This window comes from Grus americana, chromosome 23 (assembly GCF_028858705.1).
Source record: "Grus americana isolate bGruAme1 chromosome 23, bGruAme1.mat, whole genome shotgun sequence".
Lineage (NCBI taxonomy): Eukaryota > Metazoa > Chordata > Aves > Gruiformes > Gruidae > Grus > Grus americana.
Window position 1 is genome coordinate 3,040,294 of NC_072874.1, and position 27,650 is coordinate 3,067,943.

A 27,650-nucleotide genomic window follows, 5' to 3' on the forward strand; every position below is an offset into this window, starting at 1 on the left:
GCACGCCCGGCATCGCCGCCTCCTCTCCACCGGGTCCCATTACACAGAGGAACAGAGGGGACTCGCTGTGGCATCGGCCCTGGCTCCGAGCAGCTTTTGGAGACCTGAGCAGCGGCAGACACTTTTAAAGCATTGTAAATAATCTTGCAAACAGCTCCGCTGAGCAGGGGCAGCGGTGCTCGTATGGAGGAGCAACAGCTAAGTTTAAACATCTGGTTCTGTGAATTCCTATATTGTAATAAAAAAAGTCTTCCCACAGATTTCACGTCATCTTTGTCTGGGCATCACTGAACTGTGAAGGGAGAAACTTTTTTGTGGTTTTTCAGAGGAACAAAGAGACAATATGCATCTGGTGAGGTGTCCTGGCAGCCTCCTGCGCCCTGAGCCTGCATCTCGCGCTGGCGGCGTAGCCCTGTGTCCTGGGACGGTAACGCCTGACCCAAACGGCGGAGTCTGGAGGGAGACTGTGGTCTCCGAGGCCTGGGCAGTGCCAGGCGACCTCGCTGCAGCCCGCAGAGACCAAGAACAGCCCCCAAAGAGGAAGAGGGACCAGGAACCTGCAATCTGGATCCCACCTTTTTGGCCCCTGTTCAAATGAGAGGGCAACAAAGAACATACAACAAACTGGTTAAAACCTCCCAGCCTTAATGAAGTCCAGAAAGGACCATTCCCTGCGGCTCATCCCGATCCTGCGGATCACAGCCCCAAGCACCTCCCCGTGCAGGGCTGCGAGCCCTGACGCTGGCAGCGCAGGACTGACCTTGTCCTGGGGACACAGAGCTCTGGGTACCTGCTCTGCAGGTGGTTCTGCCTTAGCGGCCTTACCGATTTCTCACCAAAACGATCTTCAGGAATGGAGAGTTTGCTCTTTGGTCCCAGGGGAGCCGGGAGCACCTGATGGCTTTTAGCGGAGGGAGGGATGTGCTGACCTGGGGCGTGATGCTCGGCCTCCCATTGCCGGCGCTTGCCTTCACGCGTGGGAAGACAACTGCTGGGTCTCCCCAGAGCTGCCAGCCAGCCTGCAGGCTTCGTCCAGGTGCTTGTCTTTTCAAAAAAAGCTTTCGCTGCAAAATACGGATCTGCTGGAACAGGTGGTTCGGCAGAGGGTGCAGGCACAGAAACCTGCCAGGAAATTAACAGTGCAAAGCCGAAGCAAGCTGGATTGGATCATGTTTTGCATTAAGCATGGGGCTGTCTTTATTCCCTGGGAGCAGACCCGGAGCCGTGCGTTCCCAGGCTCGGGCAGCAGCACACGCATCCCCTGGGCTCCTCCCTACATTGCTGCCTGCAATGTGACCGCTCTGGTGCTATTTGCCTCTGATTATTGCCTTCAAACGTCGCGAGGTGAGTGTGCTTGAGCTGCTCAGCAGGCTCTCTAGCCTGCCCGGCGTCCTTTGAGGACTGGTGACTCGCCAGCATCAACAAAAATACAAAGAGAGTCCCCTTCCCCTCAGCTGGGCGATCCTGGGTAACGCAGCCCGTAGCACATCACGCCCGCTGTGTTTATCTGGAGGCAGGCGTGTTTAACAGAGCTCGGGCTTATCCGGAGCCTACCACTCACGCAGAGAAGGAGAGCCCACAAGTCTGCGGAAAGTCAGGGGGACGTTTGGCTGCAGCCACCCCTTGGGGCTGATAAATGGCTGATGGGGGGAACGCAGCGGGAAATGTGTGCGGTTCGATGAAACCTGAGCGTTTCGAGGAGGGGAATGTGACCCCCACTCCTGAGCCGAGCATCACCCCCCTGAGGGCTCCCTGCCCTCTTCCCTGGCACACACTCGCATGCATCCCACCGATGAGAGCAGAGAGTCCATAACCATAAATCCGCAGGAGCCATTTTTCAGTGGGACTAGATTCCATTTAATCCACAGCCTTACCAGTCTGTTTGGGAAAAGGGATTTCATTCTTTTGCTTCTTTTTGTCAGGATGGATTTACTGATCCCAAACATGTTCCTCGCACTTTATTTAGGGCTTAATATGCATCATTTACATTGCGGAGCTGTCACCAGCCTGTCTGAGCTATAGAGGCAGGCAGGCAATGCATTTCCCTTGCCCCATTGCTCTCCCTGCCAGATGTGGAGCTGTGAGGATAAAGCAGTTAGGAGATCCCTTGATAGATACAATTTGCCTTTTGGGGAGTCGCTGCTCATTTCCCTCCGTGCAGGGGCCAGGCAGGCTCAGCACAGACAGACATCTTCCTCCAGCTGCATTCCCAGGAACCAGTCACCTGTAACACGCAGCTCTGTGGGAGAGAATTCAATTTGCTCGTTAACGGACGCCACGCGATGGCTCTTGAGCCCAGCAAAAGCTTGCCGCTGTCTGCAATTTAAGTATGCTTTCCTGAATTACAGGAGTTACGGAAGTTCCAAGTCATTAGAGAGGGTGCTTACTACAGAAATAAGGGTGGCGTCTAATATATGATGGAAAAGAGCAGAGGATGGGGGTGGGTGGCACAGGAGGTCCTTGAATCCTCTTGGGAGAGCTAAGAGGTGACCAAGGCCAACAACCTCCCTGCCACCCCCTCTCCCCAGTGAGGGACCCGCGCTCCCATCCCCTCCGGCACAGGCTGACGGAGCCAGGGAACCCTCCCGGGGCTGCGCTCCCAGACACGGGCGTTTGACGCCTGTTTCGGGCGATGGAAACCCCATCGTTTTTCTAGGCTGGCCATGACTGGATGTTTCATTTTAGCTGCCCAGCTCTGCAGCAAGGCTCCTCGCCTGGGGCTCTTTGCAGTCGCTCGTGGCGATGTCCCGCTCAGCTGGCGGTGCCGCGGCACCCGGCTCCCGACGCCACGGCTTTACCCGAGACAGACGCGTAGGCTGCGCCCTGCACAGCTGCCTGCCCCAGCGCTGGCAGGGATTAGACATTTCTGTTGGTTGTTTCCTACGAGAAAAGCTTCCGCCGCTTCTCCAGGGGCCGTTTCCACGGCTGAGATCATCCCTGCTCCGGGCTCTCCCTGCTCGTGCACCTTCACCAAGAGCAGCGACCTCACCTGCTCCAGGCCACGTTTCCCCCTTCACAGCCCCCAGCCGTGCGATTCAGCGGGGTCTGCCTCCCACCCAGCATCCAGCGCGAGGAACGGGGAGAGATCCCAAACCCCTCCTGCTCCAGAGCTGCTTTCCACCCAAAAGGAATCCATGGTTTCTTCCAGGAGTCGAGGACCTGAACTGCTGACCTCTGGGTGCTCTGAAAGCAAAAGGAACAGCGGCTTTAGCATCACAGATCCCTGGTGATAGCGCAGGAGGAGAAACATAGGCAGGATTTACATTCTGTCCCTTACGAATGCTTTGGCTGATTTACTAAAAGCTGGATGGAGCATAAAAATGGAATATATTCAAATTAAGTGGTTGCAAATGTCATACTGCACCGAGCCAGAAAGTTTTCCTACACGCAACAAATGGAATTTATGCTTCTAGAAAGCGTGCAATTTTACCTGCTACTGCCTATGAAGGACATCCTTGTCCTAGACTTCTGATTTCAAAAATCAAGAACAAACAGCACCATCTTGTTGGGGTGCCAGGATCTATCCAGAAAGATTTCAGAAAGGCAACATAGACTTTTTCAATTAATTGAATGAGCACTGTTTCTTTCCAGGTGAATAGCAAAATTACCTGCAGATGTGACTTTAACAGCAGTTGTTAACGTTTAACATTTGCCCTGCAGCTCAAAATCACTAACTCGTGAAATGAAAGGAAAAACCAGGCTGGTGAGTAGTGGGTGCTGACACTGGCATGCCTCAAAGGGAACGGACTCAAATGGGGGGGATCTCCCCTCCGCAAGGCAGACCCCCTGTGAGGCTTTTTGAGTGAGCACCCCAAATCAGAGACCCGAGAGTCTCGGGGACCCGGGAGGAGGTAACACGTTGCAGACAGACCTCCGTCCGTGGGCAGAGGCAGGAGTCCTCTTACCCTGCTCTTCTCTGGACAAGGTGCTCGCGAGCCCCACCAAATGCTCTGCAGGAGGCAGCTCCTATTTCTGGGGATTTCTGGAGCGGAGAGCGGAGCTCAGCACCCCGGGGCTTGCAGCCCTGCAGCGGCGCAGGCCCCCATCCTGTACCTGCTTATTTTAAGCGCATGACTGGTCTGACTCAAGATAACTGGATTATCTTTCTGCCTGCTGTTAAACGTGGATTAAAGTTAAGCGTGCTTGGCCTGGGTCGCGGCACTCAGCACCTTGCGGGTCTGCGCTCGCCGTGGGAGGCACGGGCTGGGGCTCTCGGTGGACACTCGGGCACCCGGCAGCTATCATCACACGTTTCTGTACATGCAGAGCCTGTTTAAATCAATGGCTTGTAAATGCAAAGCTCCATCTCCAGTTACTGCTCCTCGATATCAGCCAGTCCCCTGCTCCACATGAGATATGTTTCAAATGATAGCATTTGTCTTTAATAAATGGTCACTCCATAAACTGCCTCCTATGGGAAACCTGGGGTCTGTAAGTAAAACCTGATGTTCCCATTCCATGATAACGCATTCGCTCTAAGATGAATACCAACTCATCCTCTGTTTAATATCAGCCTAAGGTGTGCGGTGGGTTTGTATTACTGTTTATGAAATTCATATAGCTGGGCTTAATCTGTTTCAGACTCACAGCTGTCTCTGTGGCTGTATCAGCTTGCCCTGAAACAGGGATGTTCTTCTTTTGCCAGAGTCACCGGCATCACCAGCATTCCGAGGCGATAAGGAGCAAAGCTCCTTCCGTGGCCACAGAAAGTCTGACTGCAGAGCGGAGGTTCTTGGGCCAAACGTTTGCCTCAGAAGACCTTCTGGGATGCTTTATTGTTAAGGCCAAATCTGTCTGTTCTTGTCCATACTCTAAAAAGGAATTTGAGATGCATAAACAGTTTTCATATGACTTGTCGAAGTAGCGCTGCATGCCACGCTGACGCATGCAGTGTGATATAAAGCTGATAAACAGACCACCACGTGGCAGGCTGCAATACTCAGGGTCTCCATATATGTCACTCATATACCTTAAACACACCGCTCTGTACGCGTGCCGCTTGGACCTTGACAGACTGCAGCAGAGAACCACTTCACAGGTAAATTACAATTTCTTAACCATTCAGTAGACGTCAATAGCATCACTTCAAAATATTGCTCATTAAGTACAAAACTCATCCAGAGGATAATAAAGCGGCACAGGTAGTGAGTGTATCTGCATCCTTCTGTGGCTTAAACAGATATAAAACATGCACTGAACCTTCAGGATGTCCCGTTTAGGAAGGTCTGGAAAGGACAAGCTCCACCAAACAGCCTGCGAGTGCAGGGCAGGTCTGCTGCTGGCGAGCACAGATGCGGGACGGTGGCTGCTCAGCATCACCTCGGCCGGGGAAAGCTGTCTGCAGGGACCCCTTCAGCGTGTTTGCTCCCAGGAGCGGCTTCTTTCACGAATCCCTGGTCGGAACCTGTCATTTAGTTCATAGCAAATGCCCTTTGAGGATGGGGAAAAAAAAAAAAAAAAGAGAGACTGACCCATTTGAGTTCCATCTGTTGGAGTTTATAACTGTTCTCCTTATAATTGCCAACAGACAATGTGAATTGCAATTAGCTAATTGCTTGCTAACTTTCTGTTCTAATAATAGTCATGTTCCAGAGTTATACAAGCTTGGAGGCTGCTGCTGTTCCCTTGCAACTGGCAATAATAAATAATACCGTATTCCCTCAGCATTGTCCTTTCTTCCAAGTTTCAGCCCCATGCAAATTGCTCCAGCATGTACTAATCCCTGACGGGATGGCAGAGGCATCAACAGCGTTTATTTGTAGCTCATTGCACTGGGAGCGTTCAACACTTGCACGATGATGTGGCACCGGGACGCCGTGGCAGGTCGGGGCGGTGGCTCTCGACGGGGCTGGGCAGCGGGACCAAGTGCTCCGCATCCCTGGAAATCCAGCTCTCCCGTCAATACATGTTTGTTTTCAGTTTTGAGGGATTTTTTTAGGTTTTGTTTAAATTTTTTTTTTTTTTGCTTTCCCTTCACAGGATCAGATGTGGCCCTGGCCCCTGTAGTGACATGTTTTATTACCAGTAGCTTCAATAATGTCAGCACAGACCTAAACTGGAGCTTTAGCGAACACACGCTCCCCAGCGACAGAACAAGCTGTACAGTGTCGCTGCTGCAGCGATAAGGGGGGGCTGGACCCCGGTGGGGCTTCTGCTGGGGCCCGGGGCCAGGTTGGGTGTGAGCCCCAGTGCTCCCGGGGAGGGGGGTGTGTGTGGGGGGTGTGCAGGGAGCTCCCTTCCATGTGGGTGAACTTTTCTGCACCCCTCTCCGGGCTTTCTAATCTCCAGCTTGTTACTGCTGTGCAGATGCGGCTAATTGAGAAGCAAAGCAACAGCCCGATCCAGCGAAGTCCAGGCCAATGAAATGAGCAACAGCATTCCCTGGCGCGCGGGGAACTACCGAACGCAGACCTGCCAGCAAGCTGACATCTCCAGAGCTTACAGACTAATCTTATTAAACTCGACCAAAAAGCCTTTTAGAGTTGGGGGAGTCGTGTCCAGCAAAAGCTGGTCTGGATTATTCCCCTGGTGCCTCCGGGGTTTTTCCACATCGCTGGCTCCCCGTCGCCCCGTGCCGCGGGCAGGGGGATGCGGGACCCCCCGGCTGCCAGGAGCGATGCAGCGCTGGGAACGGGAGCGTCTGCCCAGACCCCGCCGCTCGGGGGGCTCGGCACACCTGAGGTCCTGACCCCCGCAGAGGTGACGAACGCAAACGGCAGCTCGCTTTCAGGTTCCTCGTTAGCAGAACCGTTCTGCCGCAGCCTCAGATGTCCTCCCAGCTTCCTGCTCCAGGCAGATCAGCCACAGGCTCCCCAGCTCCAGAATTGCTTCAGATTGCTTTTCCTTTGTGCACAATTATGTGGGCTTTTCCATCCCTCTCTTCTCCCCTCCCCTGCTCCTGACATCTGACTCACGGGTAGATTTATTAAGTTTAAAAGCGCTCCTTGTGCAAGCCGCGCTCCACAGCCCATCCTCCCGCTTGCACAACCTGCTCTCAGCCTCTTCCCCAGGGTTTGGGCAGAGATGTACCAAAACCGTACCATGCAACCCAGTTCTCCTCAGCAAAGCCACACCAGGCGAGCTCTTCCTTGCTTTGCACAACCACGCGGAGATTTCTGGAGAGGAAAGCTCAGTGTAGAGAACTGGCCTGGACAACTCAGGGTACCACTTTCAACATTTTCCCGTGTCTCGAGGTTGGCACCAGCAGGGGTTTCCTGTACAATTCCTGATGGGCCAGCCCCTGATTTTCTATTTTGCTTCCAAGATCAGGTCTGTTTAAACTTCTCAGTCATTTCAGTTCCTCCACGAGGAGAGGGAGATGGCGGAACCCACTTTTGAGGGTCACATGTAAAGAAGCGAAACGAATGATGGTATTTTATTTCTCAGACACCCAAAGCAATAAAAATCCCAGGATTCATTCCAGAATCACAATTCCTCTTGCATTACAATAGAGCCATCCTATTGTTTCCAAAACAGGGGGGTGATGTTCTCTGCCAGTGAAAGCAAAAAATGAGTGCCGTCGCTGCTCTCCTCTCCCCACGGCTCAGGTGCACAAGGCAGGAGCAGGCTCTTCTTGCTCAAACGAAGTAGCGGGACACAACGAGCTGGAGGAATTCAGCCAAAGGAACAGCTTTGCTTACTTCTGCTTTGGCTTCTTCTGCGAATGTTTTTTCTCAGTCCTGGTTGATGGGTTTCAGACTGAGGGAACATTAGGAAATGAAAGGGAGAAGGCTGTGACACACCACACGCGGTGCCAAGGAATGGCGGTGACGCACGGCAGCTGGCGGGGACCCCGGCGCGCACCTCGCCAGCGCTGCTGCGCGGAGCCACCCTCCACGGGACCCCGCCGCCCCAGCCCCGGCTGGCCCAGCACGCCCACGGCCGCCCTCGGTCGCTGCCTCCCAAGCACCGGCTGCGGCTTCTCCACTCCCATCGGAAGCTGGGGAGCATCGCCGGGCGCTCCACACCTCCCACAGAGGTGACGCTGGCCGGGGCCATGCCACCAGCACAGGCGGCAGGGGCCGCGGCATCTCCAGAAACCTCCCCGTCAAGGGCAGGAAAGGGGGGCGGCGGGGAAGCTGTCGGGGGCTGGCAGCTGCACAGCACAGTTTGTTCCCGGGGCCGGCGGCACGTTGCAGAGAACAGCACCGTTTCGAAGCGCAGCGGCAGGCCAGGTCACGCAGTCGGGGCAGGCTGAGGCGTTACCGGACCACGCTGCCATCCCCGGGGAGCATCCCTTCTGCTGTGCCATATGAGTTACTCCCAGCAGCCACTGCCAGGTGCTCTTGGAAATGTGGCTGTGAGGTTTGACCAGCTTGAATTCATCTCCTAACCCCAGGAGAACAGGGAAAAGGTCCTATTATGCTTAGGGCAGAGCCGAGTCTGGTCTCTGGCTGACAAGTGGCTATGGACTACACACAAAAATGCTCTAAAGTTGACTGCACCAAATGTTTCTTTTCCACCTAACACAGTTGTTTGGGATTCGGTTAGAAACAAAACTGCATCTTGTAGTTTTTAATAAAGCTCTTGGCGAACAGTTCAAACACTGCGGGGGGGGGGAAGCGGGAGAGAGAGGTTGAATTTATGGGAGTGGGAGGAGATCATTTGCTTTCTTAGGAATTGGAAAAGATTAATAGTGTGCAAAGGCTCTTGGATTCATTCCTCACATAGCAGAATGGTTAGGAGACTTACCGGCTTGACGTTCTTCATTCTGCCTTCCCCAGGTGGCCTAGAGACTGTCTGGGCTGCGGAGAAAAAGGAACGGGGAGCCATCCCGTATCAGCCCCCAGTGAGGAAGGCGGCTGTGGTATGCTGGGGGACGGAGGAGCACCGACTCTCAGAGGCTGCTTTGCTGAGAAATCAAAGAGCTACTTAATGTTTCTGAAAGTGCTGCTGGAGTGGGAAGGCAATGGCGACGGTGGAGCTGGCAGGAGCACAGGACAACGAAGCAGGTTCATCCTGCCGGCACATACCCATTCCTGACCCCCAGGCCGCTGACGGCACAAAAACGTTCCGCAACAGGAATCCAAAATTAGGGAAGGTCTCCTACCACCGGCATTTTGCAATCAATACGTGACACACCAAGGTGAATCCCGAAGCAAGGAAAAATGGAAGGAAAAAGACAGGAATTTCCTAAGTCCCACTGAAGAGCCCCAAAACCACTGCAGGCCTCGCTGCGCACGGAGTGCGGTGGGGAAGGACGAAAAGTCCCTGGATGCACGTGGGCAACCGCAGGACATGACTTCAAGACAAGCCAGAGGCTGTGTCGGAGAAGCGGTCTCCAGGATTGTAAACTGGCTCAGGCATTGCTTCCAACCTTACAAATCTCATCATCCCACCGGGCTTTGGGGCGACAGACAGCCCTTTTCCCCAGGGGCTCACGTCGAACGCAGCTTTTATGGACAAACCGTGAGGCTGCGTGCAGCTTGACGCTCGACATCAAAGACAGGACACACGGGTCACCCGGAGATTGTGAGCAAAAGAAGCCACTGACCGTATCCCCTGCCTGAAGGAACAGTCATCTCCCCAAAACCAAAGTTATGCTGGAAACTAGATGAGAGGATGGGCAGGGAAACTTGCTTTCCGTTGTTGGGTCACCATCGGAGGAACATTGGACAGATCTCCTCATTTCTCCATGCTGCTGTAGCCCGGGGAATTGCAAGCCAACACCCGTCACTTGGCTGGGTACAAGCGCAGTACAGAGTGCTTTTAAAACTTCGTATTCAGCCATGGAGCACAGTCAGCTACAGAAAATAAAATTCCTGCGCTGCGTATGAGTATCCGTGGGGCTCCAGTCTGGGGGCGAAGGGCTGCAGTGGTGCTTCATTACATTCATTGCATTTTGAGGTGGCAACGACCTCTCAGAAGGCCACGATCAGCCTTATTTTTCAAATAATATTAGGAAATGTAATGTTTTCTCCATCTGAGAATGAACGAGGAACTTGAGCAGAACTGCTAAACATAAAAGTCCCTGGACATCTGGAAAGGATTAGCCAGGAAGGTGCTTGGGACAAGGAGTTCAGGCAAGTTCAAGAGACACCTACTGTAGATTTGTTTCCACAGAAGGAGGGAGGAGTGAAAGGGCTGGGGGGAAAAGCAGGAAGGGAGGATTGAAATAAACCTACGCAGGACCGGCAGATGAGGCGAGCGATGAGAACAGCCTGCGCTCTGCGGAAGCGTGAGGTGCAGAACAGCAGCACTAGAGGGTCTGCTGGAACGGAAGGGGCTGGGTGCAGCGACACGGGACGACGAGCTGGACAAACCTCTTCTTGTGCCCCTCGCGAGGGCACACAACGGACCCTGCGCCGAGCACGTCTGCGCTGCGGGAAGGCGCGTCCTGCTTCTCGGCGCACATCTATAGGATCAGCGGATCTCGCTCCCCTTGGAGCCCACCAGCGACTCGGCAGGGCACACGCTGCGATGAAGCCAAGAGCGCTAGAGGAACACTGCAGCACAGACAGCCGAGCGTGAGGAACAGAGCTAGACATGCAATTAATGGAGATGGGGAATGTTTGGTTTATTTCTGAGCGGATAAGCGCTCACGCAGCCTCTTGGGCCCTGCAAAATCACAAAGGAGCTCTGCTTCAGGCCAAGATGAAAGTCTCAAAGAATAAGCATGAAAACCACAGGGGCTTGTGAAACCCATGCTTGTTATTAAATGACTCACAAAGCTTTTTATCACATATTTCTGCCTCCGACTCACTTTACACTTAAATTCAGGTGCCAAATCCTTTGTCTTTTTCCTAACTATGGACCCTTGTAGTAAATTCAATTTTTAAATCTGCTTGGAACCCGTGAGCTTATGCTGAATCAAAGCTTTCGGGTTTCTTTTAAAAGTCTGGAGTTACCCACAGCAGGTCCTCATTTCTGAAGCAGAACTGTGCAGAGACACTACTGCATCAGAAGCTAACTTTCACCCTACATGAAAAAACAAACTAACCAGATAGAAGTCAGATGCTCTCTATAAATGTTTGTGGGTATTCAAATTTAGTAACTGATTTTAGTTTGTGCTTTCCCTATGAGTGAAGAATAACTATTTCCAAATTAAGTTAGCAGGAGGTAAAGCTGAAAATCAAAGCACGAGCTTTGTGTTTCCTGAAAATTTTACTTTAACAAGGTAGCTCCAGCTGCTAACTTTGTTTTATTGCATTCCTGAAAGACAGATCTCCATGCAAGAATACTTTAAGAGCTCTGCTCCAAAAATAAAGGCGCTCAGATTTATTTTTACAGTTCAGTATATTTTACCAGTGAGTCTCAGAGCCCTTGACGCTGCCCTTACCTACCGGCCTCGCTCAGGCTGGAGCCCCCGTCCCCGCGTTCGGCTTCCCCAGGCAGCTGGGGAGGACCCCGCTGCTGCTTTTTCACTCGCCTCCCTCCTGCCCCAGCACTCGGACGGACGCTGGGACCCTTCGCTGATGACTGCAGACACTGCTTGCTAACGGCGGGCCGTGTCACAGCTCCATCTTGGAAAGCTCAGGCACAGAAACAAACTGAGAGCGAGCCGGGGAGCTCCAGGATGAGGGAGGGATGTGGGAGGAAGAGCAGCGCCTACCACAGCCTGCCCCGGCTCCCCGGGCGGCACCACCCAACGACATCCCTGCGTCGGAGCACACGTATCCAACTCGGCTGTGCGGGCTCCCGGCATCGGGAGAGGAGGAACGGCCATCCCACTTGAGTGCCCTCAAGTTAAACGCTCAAGGACTGAATGCACACCCTGCTGTCTTCATGGTGGGAGCCTCGAGCCCGCAGACTCCTGGTGAACGCCGGCTGAAGGGTCTCACACACACGAGGAACCGTATTCTTGTTCGCAAGCGGGGACCTTGGCAGCCGTCCTGAGCTGTAACATCCAGATCTTGAACTGGAACAAACCCACAGTTGTATCCAATTACAGCGCGCTGATGAGGAGGTTCAGTCGTGCCCTTCCAGAACACTGCAGACAAATGCAGCTGATGACACGGCCCATCAGCTAGAAACAGTACAGAGAAATTAATTACACCAAGACTTCAGCGACCATCTCCTTCACCCCATTTCAGTCAGAGTCAGGTCACGGCCACTTTTACTTCAGAAAGCTCTCTCAGCACTTTTAGCAGGGCTGTTGTTAGCCCAAAGGCAGACATCAGAGGGCCAAACATCTGGGAGAAGCAGAAGGGCCACCACCAAACTGTTCTGAAGACCTTCCAAAATCTAAATCTATTTGTTCTTTATGCAGCTGTACTAAAGACAGACTGACAGAGAAGAGGGGTGTTGAAGGGCTGTAGAGTGTGTGCACATGTAAACACAATTCTGCATCCACAAACACCATGATTTATTGTTTTATGATGACGATACCTCAAGGCCTGAGCAAGGATGACACCCCCAGATTCATCCTGCAGTCATCCGCCTTCACGCCCTTGAGGCCACGTGCAGCGAACACAAGGCCACACAGCTGCTCTCCCTCTCCCTCACCCCCACCCAAAACCAGAACTGCAGGTCACGGTGGCGGTGACAGCCATCAGCGCCGAGGGAGACGCGTGCGTGCTTGCCCTTAGCCGCATAGCTTGGCGGCGCACCCCCAACGCGGACAACACGTCTGCGCTTCGGCCACAAGTTCAAAACTGTATCAGAAAAGGAAGAGGAGATGGGTGAGAGGCATTGCCACCACCTCCGTCCTTTGCTGTACCACAACATCCAACCTCTGCTTGCGGGATGGATTTCAGACAGCAGCACTCAGCTGTCGGACAGCTAGGAGGGCGTCTACGTGCATCTACTGCGATGCGTCACCCCACAGCACACACCCTTAGAGTCAAGAGTCAGCAACGTCCCCAGGGAAGATGCAGGAGCTGGACACTAGCGGCAGGCAGCAGTTAATGAAGTTTACCTACGCCGCTTCACTGACTGGAACCTAAACACGGGATATGAATTTCTAGAGTTGGGAGGAGTTTGCAGCCGGAATCAAAGCTCTGGAAAAGGAAACTACATGAAATCACTCACTCTGCTGTGGACAGGAAAATAAATGCCTTATACTGAACTGATGCTTTGATGCAACCCACGGCATCAGCAGCTCACTGACAAAATGAGTCAGCGACAGGTCATGGTGAGGTAGAGCCACTCAAGGATGGGAAGTGCTTTGCATGCAGAAGCGTCTGCATCGAGACTGCTGTAAAGCCGTTTGCTAAATAAACTGCGTCCTCGCTGGTCTGCCAAACCAGTATCTTCACTGCATCACCTGCTTTACCTCATCACCTGCTTTACCTCACGCTGAAGCAGCAGGATGACTCTATTCCTCACTTCCCTGGGAAGAAGGCCAAGTGAAAAGCTCGGAACAGTCGCCCTGTGACCGGCGGCACAGTCGCACCACACTCTCGCACGGGGTCTGCAGGGGATGCACAGAGCAGAGGCCACCCGCGCGGCCACGAGAGCCCCTCGCAGCAGCTGGAGGATCCGATCAGCACCAGCAAGCACGCAGGCACAAAGAGGAACTACCTTCAGCAGCAGAGGAGTACCACCAAGCCCGCTGAGCACCCCACCAGCCCCTGGACCCCCTGCCCCATAGGTGCTGGGAGCAGAACCTGCCTCACGTCCCCAGTACTCAATGCCCTGCCATTGGCAAATGCTAATTTCATCAGCCGCGACGCCTGGAAGCCACACCAGCTCCAAAAGGGTGACATTATTTTCCTTTGTGGTTAGAACCGCATGTAAAGCACCACCCCGACGGGGACCACCAGCAGCCCCAGCCCCGCTCAGCCACCTCCCCAGGGCCCCGGCAGCTCCCCTCCCCTCCCCTCTCGGCAGGTCCAGCAGTGCCCTCAGGCGGTCAGAGGGACTCCCCGGGCGTGAGCCCTGCTTCCCCATAAAAACAGGGCACGAGCACCTCTACAATCCATCCAAGTCTTTATTTAGCCTTCTCTGGGAAGCTACAGCTCTTACCCAATGTGTTATTCAAGACAGGCATCCTACTACTTGCCAGGAATGTTACAGAGGATCGGCGTTACGGCCAACAAAAGGCATCCCCCGAAATGCCAGCAGTCGCTGCTGCCATGGAGCCTGAAGTTGTAAGGCTGCAATTTAAACGTGTCCTAGCAGAGATATTAGAGGAACGTACTCTAACACGCTTGAAAACTGCCTGTGTCAGAACTCAGGTGTCCGTGCACCTCCACAATTACATTTTCAAGCCAAATTTGCTCCTTCCTCTTCAATGTAGAGGTGGGATGGAAGCAAACACGTTGCTCAGAGGTGCGCACTGTTTTTAAGCCCTGATTTGACATCTTTCTTTATTTGTAAGGACAGTACCTAAACATCTTTCTCACACGGTATCAGTCACGTAAGAAGGTCCTTATGCAACACTCGCTTATTTGCGGTGCACCTCAAGTTAGTAAGTCTCAACGTTTTTTCAGTATACAAAATATCCATGGCAGGCAAAAGAAGGGACGACTTCCGTAGCTGAAGATCTTCAGCGCTTCTTCAGCTCAGGCTCTTCTTCATACACCAAGTCCATTTCCACTTGAAAATGAAGCAGTCCACACATTTCCTGCTGAGGCCAAGTACCCAACTCATTCGGCATCCAAAAAGCACCAGTGAAGCTTCCTCAGTTCATCCTCCTCTCTGGTCATCTCGGAACATACCAGGCACTTGTAGAAGCCGGTCCACGTCAGTCCCTCCTGTTCTGTCAGGAGCCTGGTGAGCAGCACGGCTCTCGGTGGTTGTCCACAAACAGAGAGATCTTAAGAAGCGTATCTGAGTTGGAAGGAAAAAAACCAACCCCATCAGCTTCATGCATTTTATCTTTATTCTGTACCCCCCAAAAATTAACCTGTTTCTAAAGGCAATAAAGAAAAAACTTAAGTAAAATTAACTTAGACTAAGTGAAAGAAATCACTAAGCCCCTGGTTACAATGGGAGGAAGGGTGTCGCTTCCAGCTGTGCCCAGGGTGCGATGACCATTATTCACGACTGAAGTCGTTCACGAGATCTCAGAGTACATCGCAAAGATCAACTGCAAACTGAGCAAGGTCACCCACTGCTACCAAGACCAACGCAGCAAGCAACACCGGGCCTACATGAGGGACAGGCCTTCAGCCTCCAGGGCGAGACATCAGCGTGGAGCTCAACGAAAGGCCCTTTGGGTCTGCTGTAAGCAGAACTACCTTGAACAACATCTTCCTTGTAGCGCTCCAAAATCCTCTCCCAAGACTGTGGGAGGGCTTCCATGTCTGCCAGGTTGTCACAGCTGACGCGGCGGAGGAGAAGCTTGCTCTCCAGGTACCTTCGTGCCCGATAAGGACAACAACGAGAAAAAGGCACCCGCCAGCGCTGCCCGGAGAGCCCCGCCACAGAAGGATACAGGTGCCGGTAGTAGCGCTCCACGTCCTGCAGCCCCTCCAACGCATCAGCCAGCGAGGGGCAGCGCGGCCCCCGCCGCAGGGCCGCCGCCAGGTCCAGCTCCGCCGCCCGCTCCTCGTACAGCCGCAGCACACCGGCCACGCCGGCCCCCACGGCGTCCCGCACGGCCCGCAGCTCCGCCCTGCACGGCAAAGCGGGGCGGGGGGGATGGAGCGCTCAGCCGCGGCCCCGCGCCCCCCACCCGGCCCGGCCCCGCCTCCGCCTCACCGCCGGACACCGAGCTGCTCCAGCAGCGCCTCAGCCGCGCCGCGCTGCTTCCGCCACAGCCGCGCCCGCAGGTCGCCGAAGGCACGCAGCGGCGAACCGCCCCACGCCAGCCGCTGTGCCGCCCGCATCTGCGCCGCCAGCCCAGACAGCGAGCCCAGCAGCGGCGCCCATGCGGCCAGAGCCGCCCGCCAGGCCGCGTCCTGCCGCGCCACCACCGCCGCCCACTCCCGCAGCGCCGCCGCCATCGCTGCTGCCGCCGCCACCGCCGCCATGGCGACCCGCCGACCCGGAAGCGTTCTCCCAACCCGCTGCATCATTGCGCCGCGCCGAGTTCCGATTGGTCGCGCTGTGCTGAGTTCCGATTGGTTGCGCCGTGCCGAGCTCTGATTGGCCGGACGGCGGCGGCGGTTGGGTTTGAACGCGCGGCTGGCGGCGGCGCTCCCGGTCCCTGGTCCCCGGTCCCGGTCCTGGTCCCGGTCCCTCCGCCATGGCTCCCCCACGAAAGAAGGTTGGCGCGAGCACGCGCGGCAGGAAGCTGGCGGCTTTCCTGAAGGATTTCGACCGTGAGGGTAGGCTGCGGCCGGCGGGAGAGGGGCGGGCGGTAGGGAGCGGGCCCGGGGCCGTGCCTGAGCCGTGTCCCTCCCCGCAGTGAGGAGCCGGGTCGACCAGCTGCGGACGAACGGGCAGCGCCTCGTGAAGGAGGTGGAGAACCTCTACAACATCGAGATCTTGCGGCTGCCGGTGGCGCTTCGCGAGATGAACTGGCTGGACTACTTCGGTACGGGCCGGGCCGGGCCGGGGGCGGTGCGGGGCTGGCGGGGGCGCGTCCCCCGTTAGGTGGTAAACAGTAACGGTAATAGAAGAGCAACTGGAATCCTCTGTCCGGACCGCCCCGGGGCAGGCGGCCCGCGGGCTCTTCGAAGCGCTGCTCTTTGTCTGAGCCCGCTCGCTCGCTGCCATGAAAACTGGTTTGTGCTGGGTTTTTGCACCCTAGTGGTGATGTATTAAAGTATGTCTACGTATGCTGTATAGGCTCTCTTAGATACATACTGATTTTTTAAAAAATATTTTCTTTTTAGCTAAAGGAGGAAGCAAAAAGGTGTTGGAAGAGGCAGCGACGGTAGGTATCTAGCGTAAATACTGTGGTTTTCTGATGACGTTGTGTGCTACTGCGGGAAACGAAGGGCTTCTTGAGTCTGTAGGGACGTTGCAATAGCAGAGGCTACATAAATACTTTCACAAATGCTGCTTTAAGACTTAACAGTAAGAGGTGCCATTTGTATCCAGCATAGGATTTGCATGCTCATACTGCTCCTTGGCGGTCTTTCCTTACCTGCCTGGTTTCACTCCCACATCCCTGAGAGCACACGCACTCCTCAGTTATTAAATTAAAGCATTTCTAAATTGGTTGAGCAGCGGGGAGACAGTGAAGCATAAGGCATGTTAGTCCTCAATGGCATGCAGACCTCACGTGATGTTGTCACCTCCAGAATAACATGAAAAGTCCCAGTTTGAGCACAACAGAAAACCTGGAGGTATTCTTGCTATAAAACAGGGATTTACTCTACAACTTTGACTTATCAGAACTGTATGCTACTGATAATCCTAATGGTGTCATGACTGTTTTTAATTTTAGGCAGACTTGGAAATAACAGAAATAAACAAGTTAACAGCAGAAGTTATCCAGACTCCTTTAAAGATCATCAAGAAAGGTCAGTTTGTCTTAAGCATTGTGATGAGTTCAGTGAGGTGAAAGCATGTCATAGTTTACATGCTGTGAATAATAATTCAGTTCTTTCTTACATCCCTCAATATATTTAAAGACAGGAAAACAATCCTACCTTTATCCCTATTATTAAGCTCTACTTAGTTTTATTAAAACACTCAAAATAATTCAAGATGGTTCTCTGCCAACCATTTGGATTACATTGGAATTTGGATTTCAGAAGCAAATTACTGCCAAAATCCTTGTGGTTCTTTACTGTTTACCTCCACTGCTAACTAATAATTCAGAGTTATTATTTGTTATCAACTTGGATAACACTTTCTTTTTCTAGTGGAAAAATCTAAACAGGATATTGAAGCTATTGAAGAAGAGGCAGAGCCTCCTTTGCTTCCTCTAGCAAAGAAAGCAAAACACGATAGCCAATGTCTTCCAGAGCTAGAAGCTGAAAATGTTAATCCAAGAACTGCAAAGGTAAATAGCTACTCTCTGTGATGACATTATTCCCAGGGTACAAACTACTTGCTGAGATGATGTGTGTGACAATATAGCTGTCCGGGATACTTGGAGGGGGACCTACAGGCATTGCTTCCTGAAACGTCTAGTGATAGGGGAAGGTCACAGAAGCTTGTACGGTGTTTGTTTCTGGACTCTTGTGCCGTAAAAAGGTGCCTATTGAGCCAAACTCTTTGTATGGAAGCATTTGTTTGTTGTGGACTCAGCTGTCGGCGACAGCGAAGTAACTGATTTGGTGAGTAATGTGTGTTTCAGGTGAAGGCATCCACTAAAAAAGTACCGGTGTCCCGGAGCAGAAGACCTCCTTCAGCGAGAGTGAAGCGCATGAGTAAAAGGTAATCAGGGATATCTTTTTCACTGGGTTTCAGAAATGGAGAATAAGTGTATGGTGCTAATGTAACTCCTAAATGGAATGGAGAATGGTTTACTAGGCTGGTTGATGTAGTTGTGCTGTGCTATGGGAAAAAAATCAGTGATCTGATAGTGAATGGAAGATGAGCAACTTCCTCTGCTGTGATGACCAGCTATCCCTAGCTTTGGGGTTTCCGTTTGATTAGTAAGAACTTCTGTTTTTCTGTGACAATCACCTCATTCGAGTCGTTCATAAGATACTCTTAACAAATGTATAAGCGCTATTCTGAGCAGGTGTTTGTTTCCCTTTAACAGATCAAGCAAAAACAACTTTATCACTCCAGCTACTGGTAGAATTGTTGATCTCTGTGCTCAAGGAGGTACCTCCATGGTCACACCCAAGTTTGATTCCAGGTTTGTATTCTGTTAAATTTCCCTGTTAATCCCTTTTATATAGGGGAGTGCCTTGCCATTTGCTTTACATATGTATCTGTCATCTGTTTGCAACATAATCTGTAGTGGTTCTTTGAACCCGAAATGAAAGACTTTTAGTCAAAGTGCTTTGAGCAATTGCAGTGAAATTACTTACCTGTAACTTTTTGTTTCAGAATTTTCAAGACGCCAGGTTTGCGCACACCCGCAGTAAACGAACGTGTTTACACCATCTCTGCCAATGGCAGCCCCCTTGCTGACAGCAGTGATATCTTCATTACAGTCCCTGTTGGAGGAGGGGAGGTAAATCAGAAACTTTAACCTGTAAAATCTATGCCAAAGGGATAGCTTGTAACTTCTCGGGGGCCTTACCAGTTCCAGGCCATCCACTCTTGTCTCTTTAGTTGTGCCACTGCAGTTTGTCAGGGGATTGATCTCGCTTAAAAAGAACCTTGAAAAATTTTTAGTTCGAAGTGGGAGCTGTTCAACCTGGTCCAAGCAGAATGTAGAATGATGTTTTGTTGTGCATTTAAGTAACATTTAAAGTAGCTTCTGTTGGCAGTAATGTGTTAATGCACTGCAAGGAAGGTGTGAGATGAGCTTCTGGTCAGGCTGAATGTAGTTCTCTGCCTGCATGTGGTCTCCTAGCACGTTCAGATTTTGTTTGCTTTCATTTTTTAATTTTTTTATTGCTTCTGGTTACAACAGCTAACCAAACAGAAAAGCTAAGATTTCTTCTTTTTTCACAGAGCATTCGTTTAACAGCAAATGATTTGACCAGGAAGAATCTTCTTCATCTGAATCCAGAGGCCCAAGGAATTATGAAGAAGCTATCAGTAAGTCTATGCATTGTTGTTGGTCATGACCTGAAGTTGTAAGGCAGCGTTGTTGCTCTGTCATTAGTCACTGGACCATTGAGCTGTCATAGAAGCTCCTTGTTTTTCCCTTGTATTTTGGCTCACGCAAGTGGTTGAGAAGAAGCATCAACTGAGAAGGGAAGGAGAGGGAGTAGCTTTACATCACATCTAGCTTAATACAACCTGTGGAAAAACCGTGCGCTTCTTGAAAAAGATCTATTGTCGATGTTTTGAAAAACTAAATCAAAACTGAAAGTGTCTTCTACTTCAGGCAGAAGTTGTCAGTGGTTGTGGGATATAAGGGTGTCTCTTAGAGTACTGATTCATTTCTCTTTCTTTCTAGGTTCGTCTCGCACAAGCTTGCAGTGCTACAAAAACCCATAGATGAAACTCGATGAATGTTGACATCCCTCTGTAAATACAAAATGTTGCATTTAGGACTGCCACCTTTAGTTCTTGTTCTAGTTTTTGTCTTCCTTCCATTAATTTACAGAATGGAAGTTAAGAACTCTCATTTTTCTACTTTTAATATGTAATGGGATTAGAATAGGTTAAAAAAAAATAGAAATACTTTATTCCTATTTCCTTTAAGGTTGAGACCAAGGTACAGTTATCTTGGGCTTGTGGACCAGCGAGCTGGACAGAACATCCATTTTGGTCTCTTGCAGTAGACACAAGTGGCTGGAGGTCATATCTGTCTGGGCAAAGGAAGCAACAAATCAGATTTGTTGTGCTTCCTTCCAGGCGTGTCCTTGCTTTGCAAATGTGCTTAAAAAGTGATGTCTATCTCAGTGTAGTACCTGAGATACCTAAAGGCAAGTTACTGGTGCCTGGGAGTAAATGGAAAGGTTTGTTCTTATAGCAGCCATTGTATTTGTAACTGGCTTTGAGGGTTTTATAGTGAACTTAGGCATTTTATTGTTTTTAAAGAAATAAAATATCACAAGTAGTTTAACTTAACAGAATCCATCAGTGAGACCGCTGCTTAACTAGATTACTGAGAGTAATCTTAGATCTACTGGAGTATCTCTAATGTAAGAGAACTTTGCTTTCCCTACACCCCCTTCCAAATCTTTAGGAGAAAGCAGTACTCCTGGAACTGAGTATAGACAGGGAAGAAGACAGCTTGGACTGGTCAAAACATTGTTTTGCCCTTTCTTCTCATCTAAATTGAGTCAATCCAGTGCATCTCTTTGTCAAAGAACCATATCCAATAAATGCTTTTTGAACAGAACAAAATAACTTCCTCAGTCATTAATGGATTTTTTTTTTCCCCCATTGCTTACAGAAAATACAGAGAAATCTTGCTCCACCTCAAATTCATGAAAATTCAAGTTTAAATGTAGCCCCTTGGGAAAGGGTTACTGTATGTGTGTTTAAAAACAAGCAGGAGCACTCATCTGCTCAACACTTCCTTGCAAAATGAAGCAGGGAATAAGTCTTGCATTTGCTTTCCTACAACTACCGTCTCATTTTTCCATGGCCTGGAAAAGCAGAGCTCTCGAAGCACTAGCTCTCTGTGGGAAGATGGCATAAAGTCTTAAAATGTGTAAGACTTCTCACTCAAAACCTAGGGTTTCATTTTTATTGTGAATCTTTGTAGCTGGTACAGGATGGGAGAGGATGCTTTTCTTGTTTGTTGAGCTAAGATATGCAATCCCTTAAAAGTGTGGTTAACTTTGATTCCTGAAGCATTCCTCTGTGTGGATCATACAAAGTCAAATATGTAAATTGGCATCTGCAAGAGACAACCTGATAACCTTTCCTCTGTTTCAGCAGGGAAGCTAACGTGAGAATGTTTCAATTGGCATGGTAAGAGAGCATTCAGAGTAAAGAACTTTTGCTTCTTTAACTTTGTCTAAGATTTTTTTTTCTAAAAATAAGCCTGTTTCTTTGTTAGCCGGTGCACTCTCCTTTCCAAAGATAACTTTGTGTCCTTCATGTAAGCCTCTTTTTGAAGGGGCTGTTAACAAGAAGGTTGAGACATTGGGAGTTTTCCCAGGTTTGGAAAAGTTCTGCTTTTGGCAAAAGCCAAGCCTACAGCATGATGAAGGAGGAAGACTGGGAAAAGCTGCTATCAGAGGTAACTTACACTTTCGTGTAAATCTTTGATGCAGCCTGTGGCATGGGAGAAAGTTTGTAGGACAGCATTCATACATGAATTTCCTTTCAAAAGCAAGCATGTCACTAATGCAAACCTCACATACATACCATGTATTTGGAAATCACTATTTAAGAGGTTTTGGCAGCTTCTATGTCCTAACTGCAGGTGGCAATATTGTAAACTACTAAGCTGCAAGTATGCTTGCCTTGCTGCTGTTGTGTAATTCTGTTAACATTCATTAAAAAAAACCCAATTAGTTAAGCTGTAAATGAAACTGTAACATCCTGCTTGGATACAGATGTGTAAGTCTAGGTTCTGCTTTATACCTGCCTTTACCAGGAAAAAAAATTAACTAGAATGCTTAGCTAGCCTAGAAAATTCTGTTGTTAATACTGTCTGCTTTCAAAAGCTCTGGTTACATCTTTAAGGCCCTGCCTTGACATGCTTGTTACGCTGTCAACCCTTTCGGTCTCCTGTTTAATCTTGAGGTATGGTATGGTTACTTAGTAAATCCAGGAATTAATGTCTTTGCTACTGCTAGGCAGTAGGACAGTTCCTCTAGAAAAATGAGTTTTGAGTGGTAAGGAGATGCAGATACGACTCGACTGCTTCCGCAGACTTTTCCGAGGCAGACGTGACAGCCTTGTGTCCCTGCCAGCCTGCCTACCAGCTCCTCAACGGCAGAGGCATGCCTTTGTTTCTAACTAAATTTACGGGCTTCCCGTTCCCGATTCTTCTGGAGGATGAAGGCCATATTTGTGCTATTATTTGGGTTAACACATTATTCATGCCTACAACAAAAAATGCTTGCAAAATAACGTTTAGCGCGTGGAAGATTGGAAGCAGCAGCATCTGTAGGAGTCGGGGGGTTGTGGCTGCCTTCCAGTGTGTACCCGTTTGGGTGGTCTGTGCTGAATTTGCTCTGTAGAGCGTGGAGGCAGCACAGCCCAAGGTTCCTCTGCAGAGGTGGCACTGCACAAGCATGGCATTCCTGGCACAATGCGACCCACAATGCGGTTAGCGTTGAGGCTTCCTTTTCCCATTGTCGGAGTGAGTTAATTGTATCTGACATGAATTCAAGCTATCTGGCAGCTAATGGCTAAACAGATTCATCACCTAAATCCATTTTGCATGCTGCCCGCACCACGTGCTACTCTAGAACGTGGGTAAGCAGTATTTCATTTTTCTGCAGTTTTATCGTGTAAATTGTTGGCATCGCTCCTGGCCCTTTTGCACAGTGCACGGCAACTGCGTTTTGTTTAACAAGGCTAGAACCTCCCTCTTCAGCTCAGGGGCTACTGGGGCAGCACAGGGTCTGGCTGACTTTTTTGTGGATTTGGGGGAGGTTTTGCTTGCATGTTGTTTTTCTGGTAACCTGGCTGCGGTCTGAACTACTTTTTAAACTGAGTGGTGGGAAATAAAAAGCAGCACGGGGAAAAATAACTTTTCTGTCAGGTTGGAAGAGCCTGCATCCGTTGCTGGCTGGAGTTCAGCCTACAGAGACTGACGTTAGCTTGTGTCATCTGAGCTGCTGCTAGGTCTGAGGCTGTGGGCATGGCTTCAGCGACTCCTCAACAGCTGCTCTTGAGGGGAAAGGCTTGAGGACACTGAGGTGGCTTCTCAGAATATCACTTTTGCATACGTCCTTCCCAAGAACTGAACTACATGACCTCCAAGGATCTGTGTTTTGTGTTAATAGGTGGGGCTCTGCAAAAGGAATGAATTCCCCCATGTTTTGCGGCTGGTTCCATGAGAAAAAGTGGTTTTCCTGTTTGTAATTTCACTCATGATGAATACTGCCCAGGGCTGAGAGCTGTGGCTTTCTTGTAGGAAGGATGGTTTGGGGAGTAATGGCCATGGTTTGCTAAAAGATTGCTGAGCACTGACTGTTTAAGACAAGACTGGTCTGAACCAGGGCTCGTTCAAAGTAAGTTTCCCTTGGGAGAGAGCAAGCTGCAGAAGGAGAGCTGGTGGTACTTTCGGCAGCACAGACCCAGCATGGCATGTCTGTGTGTCACCAGGGTTTTATAGTGCTGGATAACGACAGTCTTGCAGGGAAAACAGCATTCCTGCCTTCCCCTGGCTGGCGCAGGGCTCAGCCTGCCCACCCTCCAGGCTGGAGCTCCCGCTCGCGCCGAGCGGTGCAGCAGTACACGGGGAGGATGCTCGGGACTCTGTGCTTGCACTACAGCTCTGCTCTGGGTGTGAGAACTCCAAAGTTCAGCCTAAAATCCTAATGGCAATGTGAAGCTATTAATCTAGAGAAATAACGAGCAGAATAGGTACCCAGTGAGGTCCCTTCCCCAGGATGTGCTGACATTGAACTCGCACAAAGGGACTGTGTTAGATAATGATCCTAATAGGTGGCTCTTCCAGGCAATTTGATAGATGTGCGCTATCAAGCATTGTCAGAAATAGCTCCGTATACAAAGCAAGCGTTTATCATCGTGGACACCTTGCAGGTGGTCACTGATTCGGTGACATTGTAAGAAATAAATAGATAACAATTCTCTGCTTGCTGATAGTCGGGATGAGAGTTTAGAACAAATGAGAGCTGTCTCTAGGCAGTTTTTTCATGCAGGAGTTTTTGATTTGAAGGTGCAGGACAGCACGTGCAACTCTTCCAGCTGACCTGTGTAATTTCACCAAAATCCATGTTTCCTGGGCCAGCCAAAGGCATAACAAGGGGAACAATTCCTTAGCATCACTGAACGAGGCACAGAGGAGTTCATAAATGATTTCTCTTATCTAAATAGGTGATTGGGAGAATTGCAAATTCAAAGGTGAAATGGGTGTCTGGAAAGCCCTGCCATTTTGAGTTTAGCTGAACAGGCTGCATCTCCAAATTCTATGTTCAACTACAGCACCTGCAGCTACCGGTAAAGATACTCTGCACACCAAAAATTCATCCATTTGTGGAATTTGTGAGTTATTTTGAAAAACTGGCACACACATAAGTCTCGGGGGTCAGAGAAATAACAAGAAAAAGGTGTTTTCAAAAAAAGACATTACTTAATTACTCAATAGGACAAATTGACTTTTCAGTATGAGTTCCCACATTTTGGTGAATCAGAGCGGCCTTTTCTTGGTGGGGATGGGTGCTGCCTCCACTCCCATCCCAGCGTGTGTTTCCATGCCACCCGATTGCAGCTGGGACCTTACACTGCCTCTGATCTAACTTGAATCTTCCTTCCAGCAGCTCACAGCTGAGCAATGTACAGTTTTAATGAGGCAAAAAAGAAAAAATTCCATCAGGGACATGTGCCCATGGATCCCAGGTCTGCTGCCAGCTGTGGTCCTGCCTGGTCCACAAATGGCAAGACGTGGCCAGCTGGTTCCTCGCCTTGCTCTTCGCCCCGCTTCTGCCGAAGGGGAACGCGCCGGTTGGAGCCGTGGGCAGCGATGCTGATGGCCGTTGGCAGATTGCGACACGGCGATGAGGAGGCCCAGCCGGTGGTGTTCCTTGGCGCGGTGTGGGACTCCCGTCACACAGGTAAGTGGTCTCTGTGCGGAGTCTGCCTGTGGAAAGAGAGTGAGCACAGGGATTCAGCTCTGCGGCTGCCTCCCGTGGTTCCTCAAACCTCTCCCTCTGTGATTGCTGATGGAATGAAAGCTCTAAGGGCTGAGTTACAAGGCTTGAATTACCCTTCATCAGCTGGCGCCCAGCCTGCCAACGCTGCTTGAGCTTCTTTAACTTTGCTTCTTTTTCCTCCTTTCTTTGTGGGCTTTTTTTTCAGTGGGGGTTTGTGGTGGGTGGTTTTTTGTTTGGTTAGTTTTCTGCTAACTGAGAAAGATTTAACATTTAGTTAACCTGACTGACATTGTTTAACAGCTAGGCACTCCATTAGGTAAAATCTATTAATTAGAAGACACGGGTGGTGGTGGGTTTTCCAGGCTGGCGTCTCGCCGCAGGGAAGCCGTGCTGTGCAGTGTTTAACGATGTCCGCACTGCTTCGGACAGCCGGGCTCTGCCCGTCACTGTCTGCCATAACGCGGTGTTCCTCGCGGGACCTCGCAGCCTTCCAGCTGACCCCGTATCGCGCGTCACTCTGACGGGATTCCAGGAAACAAATCAACCGCTTGTTTGCCATGGGTTGAGCTGCAGCTTGTGTTCCTCTAACGATAGTGCTGCGGGATTTCGGGTGAATCCTGGCGGTGTGCGGGGGGGGAAGAGCCCCGTTGCGGTACCTGCTTGCCTTCCCGCCTGCGTGTCCGCTCAGAGGCAGGACGGGGGGTCTCTCGGCAAGTACCTGATGGCTTAGCAGGGAGGGGTACGTCGGTTGGCAAGATTCAGCCTCTGGGAAGTTGTATAAGGAGCCGGATGGGCTGTAGCTTAGCTTCTGGGTAGGAAATTTGTTGACGATACAGATGAGTTCCCGGGAAGCTGCTCTGCAGTACCTGCTGTCCTCTGGCCCACCGCTGTTACCCAAAATGGCTGTGAGGAGGATGGTGTTTGTCACAGCCCATTCCCTCCGGGTCCCGCCAGCAGCCAAACACCAAAACGAGGAGGGTTTTGCCCTCCCGGCGGCAGCACCAGCCTTCGCTGCCTGGATCCGAGGGTCTCGCCTGCCAGGAGGGCTCCAGCCCTCTGGCAGGGGAGCTGTGGGTCCAGCTCCCTCCGGCCGCGGTGCCGTCCCCGCAGGGTGAGAGAGCCCTCCGGCGAGGTGAGCCCTTTCCTGAGGTGTAAATGAAATATTTCCTTCCATGAGAGGGGCCCACGAGACAGGCTGGGTCTTGGCTTTCACAGCCTCACAGCTGAAAGTTTGAGCCTGTCAGGAGACCAAAATAAGTATATCCAATTTATTCATAGATGGTGGCTTTCTTAAAGGCAGGATTTCTCTCACAGCTGTGCTGCAAATCAGATCCATATTGTCCAGTGACTCTCATTTACAGCAAGATAATATAAAAACTGATGTGGCTGGACCTCGCTGTGGAATTGCAGGGTGCCGCTGCTTGGCTGTCACATCGGAGCTGGGGAAAGCATAAATGTCCTCTTAAAATACAGCAGTGGGAAACGGAGCTTACAGGGCATGGACTTCAGAGCAATTTCATCCCTGGCTCTGATAAGAGCGGGGACAAAATTTATCTCAGAAAATTAGTGCCCATAAGCCACAGAGCTTTACGCTCCTCTCACCCAGAAGCATTATTACACTGAAAAATGGGATTAGACAGAATCGCTAATTTTAACATCATACGCAACCAAAATCCCAGGCACCCTCCCTGTCTCTCCAGGGAAAGATTTATTGCCTGCTACAATGTAGTTAATCTAATTTCCCTTAATAAGGGTGAGACAGTTAATAGGAAAGTCCTGTCCTCAAATTCGGTTCCCATCCCTAAGCCTGACCGTGGCCAGGGCAGCGCCCGTGGCCCTAGCGCAGCCCCTCACCCCACCCCAGGCCCTCTGCCTCCCAAGGAACCGGCAAACGCCCCTCGGGGGCCAGAAGTTACCGTGGGAGAGGGCAAAGGGAAGGGAGAAATTCTCTCTGCCCCGTGCCTGACACCCGCTCCCGGGGAAGGATGCTGCTGGGCTTGGGCTGCCCCTGCCTGCGGTCCCAGCGAGGAACGCGGCCGCAGCGTGCTCATCGGGTCACTACGGGTGCAGTTACGCTTGTGCACCTCTGCGGAAGAGGATATTTGGGGGAACAGGAGGCTGCGAGGTGTTTCGGAAAGGAAAGCTCCCGGCACCCTCAAGCAGCAGCCATCGCTGCCGAAGTGCTCCCCCAGAGAGCACCTCGAACTGCAGCCGTGGTTGTTTGCATGACGAGTAAATGTGCTCTTGCAATCCCATGCTCTAACAGCGTCTGTGGTCTTCTCTTCTGCTGGTGTTGCGCAGCCCTGCAGCAACTGGCTGAGAGCAGCTTTCACGGGAAAAATCAATATTTACTAGTTATGGGTCAATCTTCCTTATAAAGCACAAACCCTGCTGATTTTGCACAGTTCGGGGCTACACTGAGCAGGGAAACTGCCACGTTTCATACACAATTTGAAATTATTCATTTGCTGTGAGGTAGTAACTGGAAATGTTAGTAAGATCTCAGACGCGGTTGCAACCTCCTCCCTGGGCACGAGCTCCAGAGCCTCA

The 27,650-nt window shown here is 51.0% G+C and overlaps 3 protein-coding genes across 3 annotated transcripts in view; 2 read left to right on the forward strand and 1 right to left on the reverse strand.

Moving 5' to 3' along the window:
* The window catches only part of UTP11 (UTP11 small subunit processome component), a 261,807-nt gene that overhangs the window by 30,502 nt on the left and 203,655 nt on the right, over nucleotides 1-27,650 (forward strand). The window lies entirely within an intron of this gene.
* AIRIM (AFG2 interacting ribosome maturation factor) lies at nucleotides 13,856-15,867 on the reverse strand. Its single transcript, XM_054802161.1, has 4 exons — nucleotides 15,586-15,867; nucleotides 15,320-15,499; nucleotides 15,123-15,241; nucleotides 13,856-14,712 (listed from the first exon to the last, which is right to left on the reverse strand). Exons 1-4 carry the CDS (start codon nucleotides 15,855-15,857, stop codon nucleotides 14,645-14,647), a joined length of 639 nt encoding a protein of 212 aa, XP_054658136.1. The 5' UTR covers nucleotides 15,858-15,867; the 3' UTR covers nucleotides 13,856-14,644.
* On the forward strand, nucleotides 15,993-21,267 carry CDCA8 (cell division cycle associated 8). The gene is made up of 10 exons (XM_054802146.1): nucleotides 15,993-16,154; nucleotides 16,235-16,363; nucleotides 16,665-16,705; nucleotides 17,222-17,297; nucleotides 17,643-17,782; nucleotides 18,080-18,159; nucleotides 18,491-18,589; nucleotides 18,784-18,910; nucleotides 19,357-19,443; nucleotides 19,808-21,267. Exons 1-10 carry the CDS (start codon nucleotides 16,073-16,075, stop codon nucleotides 19,850-19,852), a joined length of 906 nt encoding a protein of 301 aa, XP_054658121.1. The 5' UTR covers nucleotides 15,993-16,072; the 3' UTR covers nucleotides 19,853-21,267.